General features: G+C 34.9%; 1 protein-coding gene across 1 annotated transcript; it reads left to right on the top strand.

The window, feature by feature from the left end:
- The first annotated feature begins 6,007 nt into the window (after positions 1-6,007).
- On the top strand, positions 6,008-11,605 carry LOC122301748 (protein FAR1-RELATED SEQUENCE 5-like). The gene is made up of 10 exons (XM_043113132.1): positions 6,008-6,068; positions 6,159-6,252; positions 7,734-7,812; positions 7,903-8,034; positions 8,130-8,596; positions 8,699-9,826; positions 9,940-10,417; positions 10,526-10,615; positions 11,290-11,401; positions 11,559-11,605. The coding sequence occupies exons 1-10, from the start codon at positions 6,008-6,010 to the stop codon at positions 11,603-11,605; spliced, it is 2,688 nt and encodes an 895-aa protein (XP_042969066.1).
- Positions 11,606-12,992: the final 1,387 nt, after the last annotated feature.

Raw genomic sequence — 12,992 nt, 5'->3', positions numbered from 1 at the left:
AACTCGGTTTTGAGTAGAGAAACACTTAGAATTCATTATTTTCCATTGATTTTCATTCAGATTCGGAGAGGAGGATTCATACAATTGATCATTCACGCCGCTACACAATTTCCATTGGATCATTCACTCACACTGCAGCAGATTGAAGAACTCCTTGAGGGGTCCAATTGCCACTGCAGCTCAGCCTCCTCCACCGCTCCGAATCTTCATCTCCATTCAATTGGTTTGATCTTTTCAATTCCCTACTTGCTATTTCATTTCAGTTTTGAGTTTCTGAATTATTTTGGAGAATTTTGATTTAGACGTTTGAGTAATTTATTTGTTATTCATTTAATTCATATTATTTATTTTTATTGTTTCGTTAATCTTTCATTTTAATAGTGATTACAATTACGGTGGTTTAATTTGAGAATTTGTGATTTGAATACAATGATGAACCCTAGAACATTGATTTTGGGGCTTTTCAATTTTCAGTGCATGTTTTTTCAATTACTTCCTAATTTAGTTTAATTCTTAATTTAGTTTTATTAATTTCTGAGTTTAATCTATTAGTCCTTTACATTCCGATCCGACAATCAAAATCCAAAAATATGAATCTAGTCCAAGACTAGTGTCTTCTCCCATCCATTGCACATACCATCATTTTATTTTCTTTTTGTGAAGTTTTTCACCTTTTTCAACGAGTTTGATTTCTAAGTAACTTTTCTTGAGGAGACGATGTAGGAATTTATTCCTAATTATTACACGACATCCTCCTGCACTTGGGATAGCTTTAGTGCTACTCATTTTTGAGTGAGTCAACTATAACTCCAAACTATGAGTCTTTCCTTGCCCAAATCTTACACAGTTATAACCGGAATACACATAAACTCAAGCACAATGCATCTTTGAGTCTCATACCCTTGTACCTCAATCATACTCACAACACTAGCACTGTCGTTCCCTGCTTCACTCCTCTCTCTCTCTCAAGCCTCTAAACTAGGGTCAACATGTGAGTGGTAGGAATATACGAGTTTGAGAAGATGGCTGAAAACTTAATGTGGTGGTGTGTGCGGACGGGGGGGTGAAGTGTGTGGTGGCTAGGTTGTACACACGTCAGTCGGTGATGTCCAAAAATAGAGGTGGCTCAAGTGTAATATGTGAATGTCACAAAAGCATATGTAGTGGTTTCCTACCGTTGTCTCGTGGGCTAGCTTAATTTGTGGTGGTGTAAAGGGCTACTCAGTGGTGCAACGGAAGTTTGGCAATGGTTAGTCTCACTTCCACAGTGGTTTTTAGGGGAAACAAGTAAAAACAAGTCATGATTTGTGTGTTATGCACGTGTAATGCATAGTACCACGACGTGAAGGCTTACTAATGCTTCTTGGGCGGTGTGTGGATGAGATCTAGAAATACTTGAAAGCACGATGACCTCACAATGAAAGTAGGGGTGTAAAAAAAATGACTGGATCGGATCAAATCGGTGGGATCGGTCTAGTCCCGAGTTTCGTTTAGTCTGGTACCGACTTTACTTTTCTTAAAACTGGTCAAAATCGGTCTAGTTCCGATTTTTCTTTTTCTAATAGTTATACTAATACTATATCACTATATATTATAATATACTATAATATATAATTATAGTCTATAATACAATTATAATATACTACAATATATTATAACTATAGTATTATATACTATAATATACAATATGATATATATAATAATATATAATATAGTATATTAAAACCGGAAAACCAGACCAAAAACGGGTAAAACTGGAGTACCAGTTTAGGAGGGTAATCGGTTTTGAAAAATGTAAAACTGGTGCATATCAGTTCGGTCCTAAATTTTGTCCAAAACCAAACCGAATCGGACCGGGGGGGTTACGCCATTAGGTACTGGGGCTTTCGGGGGGGGTTAACATAGGGCAAAAATCAGTAAACCCAAAACGGTGTCGTTTTCTGTTTACTGACTTAAGTAAAAAAAAAACACTCAGATGCCAAAACGACGCCGTTTTGGTCACCTGAGAGGCTTTTTTTTTTTTTTTTTTTTTTTTTTTTTTTTTTTTTTGTAAATATATTATATAATTATATATATGGGGCGGGGCGGGGGACCACCCCATACCGCCCCAGCCCACAACCCATGCTGCCCACCCCTAATTATAATATACTACTATATATTATAACTATAGTATTATATAATATAATATAGTATATTATATATAATAATATATAATATATAATATAGTATATTAAAACCAGATTGAAAATGGGTAAAACTAGAGCACAGGTTTAGGTGGGGAACTGGTTTTGAAAAATGCAAAACAGGTGCATATGATTGGTTCGGTCCTAAATTTTGTCCAAAAATTGACCGAATCAGACCGGTTACACCCGTAAGTGACAGTTGAAACAATACAAACTCTTTGTAAACCTCAAATTGTTGCTCTTCTCACGTTGTTGATTTGGCCTATAAGTTACAGTCGACGCACAGTTCCTAGGGACGCAAAGCAAAGAATAATAAGATGAATAATAAGATGACGAGAGGGAAAAATGGCTAGAAATTATTGGAACTGTTGAAAAAGAGAGAAAATATATATAAATGAGTAGTGCCATATGTAGTAACACTTTTATTTACAAGATTTTTCTTTTAAAATTTAAATTTTAAATTTCAAATTTCATGATTTTCAGCATATTAATAATTCACATGAGGAGAAGAAGTAAGTTGTTTATAATTTTTTCTTAAGAACGTTTAGCATTTTCTTTATAAGTTTGTATATATGGGTTGACTGATTGGTTGGACATACGGGCGTTACAACTTCGGTGCATTATGTTCGTCGTAATTGTTCTAGGAATCGGGTTGGGATGTCCATCAAAATTCATGTTTTACTTATGGCTTGGAACACAATTTGGGCCATCAAATAGAGTCACGGTTTAGGCCTTCCAACGGGTTTTAGGTTATAAGCTATATACCATAGCCCATTGTCATTTCTAACCCCACTCCAAACCCCAGAAATATACCCACCAAATTCCCTAAGGGTCCAAATTCGAGACTTCATCTAAGTAACCTCAATCAACAATTTGAATCTAAAAGAAACTTACGAACCCTATTTAGGATACAAATGTAACGCATTTAAAATAATTATTAAAATACATAATATAATATTATCAATCATAACAGACAATGACACAATAGAATAATCTAATAATATTACTTATAAATAATCTTAGGGGTTACAACATGAACGGTGAAGTCGACTTCATCACAAACGTGTTTTGGTTTCCAGAAAGTGTGCTTTCTTTTTTTTTTGTGAAGAAGTTAATAGCAAGAATAAATTAATGGCGATGGTATAAATGGTGAGGGAAGAGAGGTTCAACACATTAGGGTTATATGTGTGGAGCCTATCTGTGTTTGTAACAGTTTAGTTTGATAACCCATCCTGACAAAGATCCATTTTAACTCTTAATCCAACTCAACCCGATGGTTTACATTATATTATATTATTCGCTAGCATGCCCACTGCACTGTATCAGTTTATAGTTTGAAATTAGTTTCATGAACGTATGCTCATTGTCGAACCACGTAAATTTATGCCGTGGGTGATTGACTCCCATTTTTATTTTACTTTTTCTCTTTTATTGTTCTAATTAAACACAACACATACACCAAACAGATTAATAATACAATGAACTAAAAAAATAAATGGTAAATGACTATAAAACGTAGTCTCATATTTCTTGACATAGAACACAAAAAAATACTGCTAAGATATTTTTAGCAAAGTACAGTGTTGAATTTTTGTGAGAGTAGTGAGTACGATGTAAGAACTCCGTTGAAGAAGATATTATTAAGCACCAACCCACGCTGTTACAAAAGAGTAGCATATATAGCTAGAGTTACTGGAAAAGTAGGAGAGCAAAGGAGGAGTACTTCGCATGTCGGTAGCACATGTGCTAGTAGAGGTGGGGAATTTGGAAGAGAGATTGCCGATAAGGCACGTGGATGGTGAACGAGGGGGTAGGATATGGAGATAGGTATGAGCGCCAAAATAATGAAAACAAGCAAACAAAAACAAAAATAATAATAATAAAGAAAGGGAGAAAGCCATTTGAAAAGAGAAAAATAAAAAATAAGTGAAGAAGGCTATAGAAGTGATGGCATGTAATGACCCGTATATTACAAAAAAAGACAAAATTGTCAGCTCATCATATGAATTGGCGACATTGATTTAAATGTAACTAATAGTACATTAGCAGCGGCAAATTGAATAAATTAATGGCATTTATCTAAACACTGCCATTGATTAAAATAGCAACATTATCATAAACGCCACTGCTAGTACGTTGTCGGTGCATCATATAAATTGATAGTATTTATTTAAATATCTCCAATAGTATGTTGACGGCACATCAAATTTATTAATTGCATCTATCTAAATGCTACCATGAGTTTATTTTTTCCACATTTCATAAATTAATAACGTAATGTAAACAACGCCACTAGTTTGTTGGTAACACATTTTTTTAAATTAATGACATTAATTTAAACGCTACTGAGAATACATTGCCGGTGCATTGAATTAATTAATGATGTTTAAAACGCACTAATAATATGATATACCACAATAAAAAATATATATAATATATAAATTAATAATAAATATGATATAATGGGTAATTATTCATATAATAAAAAAAATTACAAATAAAATCTCATGAAAGTTCTTTATGGATATTTCTTCTTCTTCACTTTGTGTTTGTCATTAGCTTTAGGACCATTTCTTTCCTGGGTAGTTCTTCTTCTTCACATTTATCCAATAGTTCTTTGAAATTGTTATGCAATCGTTGAGCCTAGAAAAGATCAGAAAAGTCATATTAGATTAATAAAGAGAGTAATATATGTTGAAGGAATAATAGATGAAGTGACAAATGTGATTGGGAATGAAGCTCATATATATCATGTTAAAGGTTCTAAAGAGTAATATATGTTAAAGGAAATAAAGTAGATCTTGTGTTGCAAAAAGAAAACGAGAAATCAGTACATGAACGTGCAAGTACAAACTCTTGAATTGTCTTTTTTACTTTTGCCACAATATCATGCCTTATACAATCCTATATCGCAAGATGAAACTTGGATACTAAAATCTCAAAGTGAGGCATGACAAGGCAAATAAAGCATAGCAGGTTATATGTGTAAGTGTATGCTATATTTTCTTAGAATGTAGTCCTGGTGCTTGTACCTCAAGAATGGGCAATTTTCAAGTCTCCTCTCTTGTGCTTATAAGCTTCTTATACCCCAAGATGCTATATTTTCTTAGAAATATGATGCCTTAATAGTTTATTTACCTCAAGAATTTGGTTAGAGTTGGCCGGCATTTGTTCAAACGATATAAACGCCGAAAAACTCAATACTTTACTAGCATAAACTTTATCAATTGTCGGCATTTTATAAAACGCCGTTGACGCTATATATTATTACCGGCGTAATATTATAAACACCGGCAAATATGGTTAGTATAACGGCGTATAATTAATAAATTATTGGGGTTTATTGAAACGCCACAAAGAAACATATATTATTACCAGCATAACAATATAAATGTCGGGAAATTACTAATTTCTTGGCGCATAAGTACTATATTGGCGGCGTTGTTATAAATGCTGCCAAAGCTATATATTATTACTAGCGTAACAATTTGAACGTCAGGAATCTCAATAATTTACCTGCAAAAATATTAAGCACCGGTAAATTTATATATCTACCGGCGCATAAACAAACGCCGCGCATATAAACGCCGCCAATTTTATCTTTTTTTGTAGTGAATTAATTTGTTATACAACAAATTAAAAAAGATGGGGGTTAGAAACATTGAGGATTTTAATTTTGCTGTATTAGATCAACATATCTGGTTGTGTTTTCTAATAATGTAAAAATAAAAGTAACACAAAAAGTTAAACAAAATGACAAAGGTTAATGTAAGCACCCGATCTTCCTCCCACTTACATTCTTTGGTTCAGCAACAAAAGATTAAATGGGAAAAAATGATACAATACTGCTACAAGTACCCGCCGCTGGGTACCCATTGCGGAACTGTCAGCCAATATATTTAAAAAAAAAATTGAAACCAGTTCGTGCGAAACCCATTTCAAAACTGCACCTGTAGCAGTATTGATTGAAACCAGGTCGTGCGAAACCCATTTCAAAACCACACCTTCACGCTGCAGAAGCTTTGCCTCCATTGTTGCACACTGCAGAAGCTTTGCGTCCATTGTTGAGGTACGCATTTAGAACTTCCTCTTCCTACTGTTTAGAACTTCATCTGCTTTTGCATTTCGAGAATCCCAGTAGATTGTTGAAGGTGCAGGGCTCCAAAAATGTTAAACTCGGGAAACGATTTGAGTGTGGTCTGTATTGTCCACATTATTCTAGAAATCACTAGATTTGCGTTTGGGTCTCTGTACAAAATCTAGTGGGTCTCACGTTTGGGTCAAATTTTATTTCATGTTGAAAATCCTCTATATAGAATGTGTAGTTAACATAATTTCGGACTTAAAAACTTATTGCTTGTGTATTTGCATGGCTCCAACGATGGCCATTGATTTTCGGGTTGTGCTAGCCTTATCTCTGGTTGAACAATCTGGGAGAGATGGTATTCTAAGTTTGATGAATGAAAATGAATAGGAAATTCATCTGTAGGCTAAGAGGTAAGAGGAGAAAATGAATAGGAAATATTCATTTGTTGACTAAGTAAGAAGAGTCATTGTGAAAGAAATGAAATTACAAAGTCGTTAACATATCTTGAACAACTAATTTAAGTTAAGTTAGTATATGTTTCCCTTTTTGTTTTTTTTTTTAAAAAAAAAGGGCAAAAAGGTTAATAATAATACTTACTTGAATGAATTTTTCTGACTGCTTAACCAAAACTTTTTTAAAATCATCAGCATATTTGAAAGATTCTCATCATCCCACTTTAGCATAACTTCTTCATGTATAATATCTTTATCATAAAGATGCCATAGAATCTAAATAATAAAACAACAATGAGTTGAATCAACAAAATAAAATAAAATCTAACTCATCGACTTCACTTGGGTTTGATGGAACTAAATGATTCATCAACTTTTGCTTAACCTTTTGGCGGCATGTTGATGATCTTGATAATCAGTCATCAGCTTGAAAATCTGGGTCTGTAAGAAATTTCCTGGTGCTAAACTGTTCAAACTTTTTTTTTTTTAAGGATAAGTATCTTTGCATTTTCACTTCATGCTGGTTTATGGAAAATGTACCAAAATAAATAAATAGTTTAATTGAATTCAATAGTTTTTGCTATGTTAAATTCGAATTAAAACATCGAATTACTGGTAATTTCAAGTGTTGTCGTTGGCTTTATATCTATCTCCATTTTAATGGAAAGCTAAAATCAGAGCTTATTTATATACATGGCAGTTACGTTTATTTATGTTAGAAACAAAAATTTGAAGTTTCATTCAAATTTGATGAAGGTAGAAATCTAGACAAAAATTTCAATACTTACAATGTTATGGCTGAATCGATTTTGATATTGTTAATTGAAATCAAAGGGTCAATTTGGTATTAATTTGGAAAACTTATGACACATATTTAATAACTTTTTAGACCAATTAAGTTAAGTATTACTAAATTTCGGCTCCAAGTTCGGTTGTGTTTATTTCCAAGTTTTTCATTAAAGATGTACTACTTGTAAGGCATATTTTATCTACTTTTGTGGAATTTTACAGTTCATCTCTTCTCATCATGGAAAAAGGGGAAGAACACTCATCTCCCCTAACACCATCTAGCTCAAATCTCCCAATCACGGTGTGTTATATTTTTAGTTAATTTGTTGGACTATGTTGGGTTGATATCCATGGATTTTGTACATGAATAACTTGTGTAATAACATGTTAGGGCATACTGTCAACTTCTCTAACATTCAGAAATTACATGCACATGCACGGTTACTATGGAGAACTTCCTACGTGGTCACCAGGTCTAATGCAACAGCCAGATGGCTACCAATATCCATGCAATATTCAAGAGGTGATACAATTGTATTCTTGAACTTTTGTAAATTTTTAGTTTTACTTTTAATATTAATGTCATATGTTATTAAAAAATTTTCCCTTTTCTTTTAGTACGATGCTGGTTACCCAACTTCTGTTATGACTACTAGATCCGTCGCAGACGAAAAAGGTGATATAGAAGACTTGTCTCCCGAAACTGATATCCCATGTACCTCCGCTAAAGTTGAAGAAAGCGGAAAAGATAGAGCATATTGTATGGAAATTGAGGATGTCGTTGCCGAGAAAACTCAGTTAGATGATGGAATTGGTAGTGACATGATTGAGGAGCCCAAGTTGAAGATGGGGTTTAATTATTTTGAAGAAGTAATGACTTATTACAAGCAGTATGCTAAGAATATTGGGTTTCGAGTGATGACAAGAAGGACTGAGAAGGGAGATGATGGGACTGTCATATATGCCACCCTTGGGTGTGCCCGTGGTGGGAAAGCCCATAATAGGACATTGAATGTTGCCAGGCCACGTCCGACAGGAAAAACGGAGTGTAAAGCGAAGATGAATGTCTTAAAAGTTGATGGAAAGTATCAGTTGACAACAGTTAATAACATTCATAACCACAGCCTCAGTCCAAAAAAATCCCGCTTCTTTTGATGTAATAGAGAAGTTTCTGACTCCATAAAAAGAGTCTTAGATACAAATGATCTGGCTGGTATCCGAATGAATAAGAGCTTCAGATCTCTTGTCGTTGGCGTGGGAGGTTTCAAAAACCTGCTGTTTTTGGAAAAGGATTGTCAGAATTACATCGATAAGGCCCGACATTTACGACTTAGTGCTAGTGGTGCTGGAGCACTTCGGGAATATTTTTTGCGGATGCAACACAAGAATACTGGGTTCTTTGCTTCCATGGATTTAGATGACGACAAGAGGTTAAAGAATGTCTTCTGGGCAGACCCCCATAGTAGGGCAGCCTATGAAGATTTCGGTGATGTGGTTACATTCGACATCACATATCTGACGAATAGATATGGGATGCCATTCGCACCATTTGTTGGTGTAAACCACCTCGGCCAGTCAATTCTTTTGGGAGCTGGATTGATATCCAGTGAGGATACGGCAACGTTTGTGTGGTTATTCAAGACCTGGTTACAGTGTATGGATGGTATAGCTCCTAGAGCTATTATCACTGATCAGGACAGAGCAATGAAGAATGCTATTACTCTTGTCTTTCCACAAAGTCGACATCGATTTTGTTTGTGGCATATCTTGAAAAAAGTCCCTGAAAAGCTTTCCTCCTATTCTGCCTACAAAAGTGGAATGAAAAATGCTTTGATGAAATGCGTGTATGACACCCAAAATGTTCAAGAGTTTGAAAGCGCTTGGGAGCAGTTAATTACCACTTACAAATTGGAGGAGAATAGTTGGCTGAAAATTTTATACACTGAGCGTCAGCATTGGGTACCGGCATTCTTGAAAGATTCTTTCTGGGCAGGGATGAGTACAACGCAGCAGAGCGAGAGCATGAATGCTTTTTTTGATGGTTATGTTCACGCGAAGACAAACTTGAAAGAGTTTGTCCACCAGTTTGACAACGTATTGAAGAAGAAAATTGAGAATGAAAATAACGCCGACTTTCACTCATTTAGCATCACAATTCCCTGCATATCTAGATCTCCGATCGAGAAGAAGTTTCAAGAATTATACATGAATGTAAAATTCAGGGAAGTTCAGCGAGAACTGCAATGTCTTATAGATTTGGCCCCAGAGTTACTAAAGAGAGATGGTAGTGTAAAGACATATCATGTAGAGATGAAGTTCATGTGGAAGACTTCACTAAGCTAGTTACATATTCAGTGGACTTTAGTGAGGTGGATACAGTTGCAAAGTGTTCGTGTGGGCTATTTCAGATGAGGGGCATATTGTGCAGGCATATTTTGATTGTATTTAAGTCTAATGGTATAAAAGATTTGCCAAATCAGTATATTTTGGACAGATGGAGGAAGGACATTAAGAGGAGGTACACGTTAATCAGCAGCTATGATGTAGGGGTTCAGCGAGCAGATGCTAACAGATATTCTACTTTGTTGAATATCTGTTATAAGATGATTACTTACGCTGCGGGTTCAAAAAAATATACCGAGGATGCAACACAAAAGTTGTATAAGATGATTGAGTTATATAGTGAGAACCAAGAACCTCCATCAAGAACATGCACGGGTTCCAATGTTATTCCTTCGATACCGGAGACAGCTACATGTGCTGGTTCACAGAAAGTACTCAGTCCGCTAGTAGTAAGAGGGAAAGGCAGACCACCATCTCTGAGGAGAGCATCGATAATGGAAAAAGAGATGCAAAAAGTTAAAGCGAAGGCAAAGAATGCAACAGTCAAGGGAAAACGGAAACAGGTACTTCACTATGATACTTACAGTCCAAATATACACATATATAATTGGTTTTATAAGTTTTTAATGCATTCCATATATAACATCCACGGATTACTTGTTTTATTTTAGAGGGATGGAGGAGATACACCATTGCTGGATATGCGTAGGAATTTATTTGGCTCGTCTGAAAAAGATATGTGTGAAGTTGGATTGTCGCAGGTATATCAACTTTAGAAAGGTTTTTTTTTTTTTTTGTGCTAGCTTATTTGCGAGAAAAATGATCTTTGGGTTGTATTATATTTTTGCCTTTGTTATGTTATGACTAGCTTGTTGAAGACAGCTCAATTGTTGAAAAATGTCGAAGGCAACGCCAAGAATCAATGATCGCGAGTCAAGAAATAGTAATATTCTATTTCTTTTTTAGCGAGAACTGTAATATTTACATTACACTAAGAAACTGCTATTACTGCTTGCAGATGTTCTTTGGGTTGGATGGATCACAACCCGTAGATGGTCAGTGACTTTTAAGTTTATTATTGGTAATGTGGTTATTTTGAGTATTTGAATGGATTGATACTTTGGTAATCTTGTCAGTAATGGAATGAATAGTCATATAAAAATCTCACAAAGTGATGGGTTTCAACCTATAATAAATATAGCCACGCACAGTGTTGATACTTTGGTAATCTTGGTATTAGAGTATTTGAATTATTAGTAATAGTCATTGAAGTTGCTTGGCCTAATTAGTTGTAGAGCTACAGGAGCTATGAATGAATGCACTAATGTTAAATGAAATTATATCACCAATGTGAAATTTCCAGTAAATATGAGCAATATTTGAACAATTTATTTTTGTAATTTATCTAACACAAAATTCGGATTGTGTTGTGTAGGTACTCATTAATGAATACTTTAGCATGCTGACCCCTGGATCCGAGCATTCTACAGCATATAATCCGAATGTCTTCCTAACAGAAAGTATATTGAAGGGGCACGGGTTGGATTGTACGTGATTAGCTAGCTACGTGTAGTGAATTAAAGGTCCTCAATTGAGTGCGTACGGGCTATTGCAAATGTTGGATGTATTTAGTGTTCAACCAGAGGTCGGGATGAATTTGAGTCAGTCAAAGGTTTTGAGTATTGTTTGTATTTTGTAATGCAGGCTACACAAGTTGTGCAATAGCCTTCAGAAGGTCTTTCACTAACTAAATGAATGAAAAAATGTGGGTTGATTATTTGGGTGCTAAACCAATACTCTTGCTGATCCGTTTCCTCCTATTCTAACAGTTAGATTATTTAAATTCTTTGGATTTCTATCTTGTGCTAGCAGGCTTCTTATTTACAGGATAATAGACAATAAGGCAAGACATAATAGAAGTTATTTACAGGCTTCTTATACGCAGGATGCATGGAACTTGTAATAAAATACAAGTTGGCGTTTTTCAGCCATATAATTTACCAAAACTGAATGCAAAATATTACATGTTTTGATATTAAATTCCCACTGGCCACATGAATTATTTCCGAGCAACTCTGTCATTTAGTAATACAAAATAATTTCAGTTTTGACATAACTAAAACATCCATCCCATTAATCATTTCCATTCCAGCAAGAAATGGATGACAAAAAATGCATGCGCGTGGTAATTGTAGACGTTTCAGCTGCAAATAGAAACATGGTTCACAAGTTTCACTAATATATAGAGAACATTATATATACAGAAGCAACTAAATTCTTACACTAATCTGAAATTACTTATGCACCACCAAGTAATATGCTACAACAAATGCTAAAGCCCAAAACCCACGGACAAATGTGCGTGAACGTCTTATTTCTACTTCATGTACAACAGCCACCAACTCCTTCAGTAACTCCTCATTTCTATTGGATAATATGAACTCGAATTCATCTACTCTTTTACGCAAATCAATAATGATCTTTTCAATATCGACCAGTTTTTTCTTCAGCTCCTTCTCCTTGCTGGAAAATTTAGTGTGAGTTTCACTTGGGTCCGACAATGGGTATTCATGGCCATCTACCCATTTGAAATACTTACAATATGGTAATCCCTGTGATTTTATACACATTTGAAGCAAAAATTTTAGATGAACATCAAAAAAATAATTTAACTAAATATGAATTTAGTTACCTCTTTGTTGTACTTTGGACAACTTAAGAAGGGTCGTCCTGGATTATTTTGAGTATTTGAGTATCTCAGTTGGGCTTCAATCTCATAGAAGCATAATGGATGACCCCTCTTTTGTTTGGCAAAAGAGGAAGAAGACGTTGTCGTCGATGATGAAATATTCTTAGACTTTTAACAATGATGCCAGAACTCTAGTAGAGATCAAACCAGGGCAATCAGCTTCTGTTGTAAATCCCGATTATGAACTTCGAAAACTTAGGCTCAGTTTTGAGGCATGGAAAAAAGAATACAAAATTAGGTTACGGGAGACAAAGGCAAAGCTTCATAAACTAAGGCCTTCGGAAGGTCGACGAACATGGTGGGAGAAACTAAGCTCAAGAGCATCACAGTAAATATTCTTTCTACATAATCTCTAACCATGTATAGACTGATGAATGCTTAAAAAATGG

Source organism: Carya illinoinensis, chromosome 2 (genome assembly GCF_018687715.1).
Source record: "Carya illinoinensis cultivar Pawnee chromosome 2, C.illinoinensisPawnee_v1, whole genome shotgun sequence".
Taxonomy (NCBI): Eukaryota; Viridiplantae; Streptophyta; class Magnoliopsida; order Fagales; family Juglandaceae; genus Carya; species Carya illinoinensis.
Note: the sequence above shows the minus strand (reverse complement) of the source record. Positions and strands in the feature narration are given on the sequence as shown.

Bases quoted from the DNA above. Each gene is read 5' to 3' on its own strand.
- LOC122301748 (XM_043113132.1), top strand. From the start codon at position 6,008: ATGGGAAAAAATGATACAATACTGCTACAAGTACCCGCCGCTGGGTAC. The intron at 8,035-8,129 runs GTGATACAATTG...CTTTTCTTTTAG, and splicing joins ATCCATGCAATATTCAAGAG to TACGATGCTGGTTACCCAAC. The intron at 10,616-11,289 runs GTATATCAACTT...TGTGTTGTGTAG, and splicing joins GTGAAGTTGGATTGTCGCAG to GTACTCATTAATGAATACTT.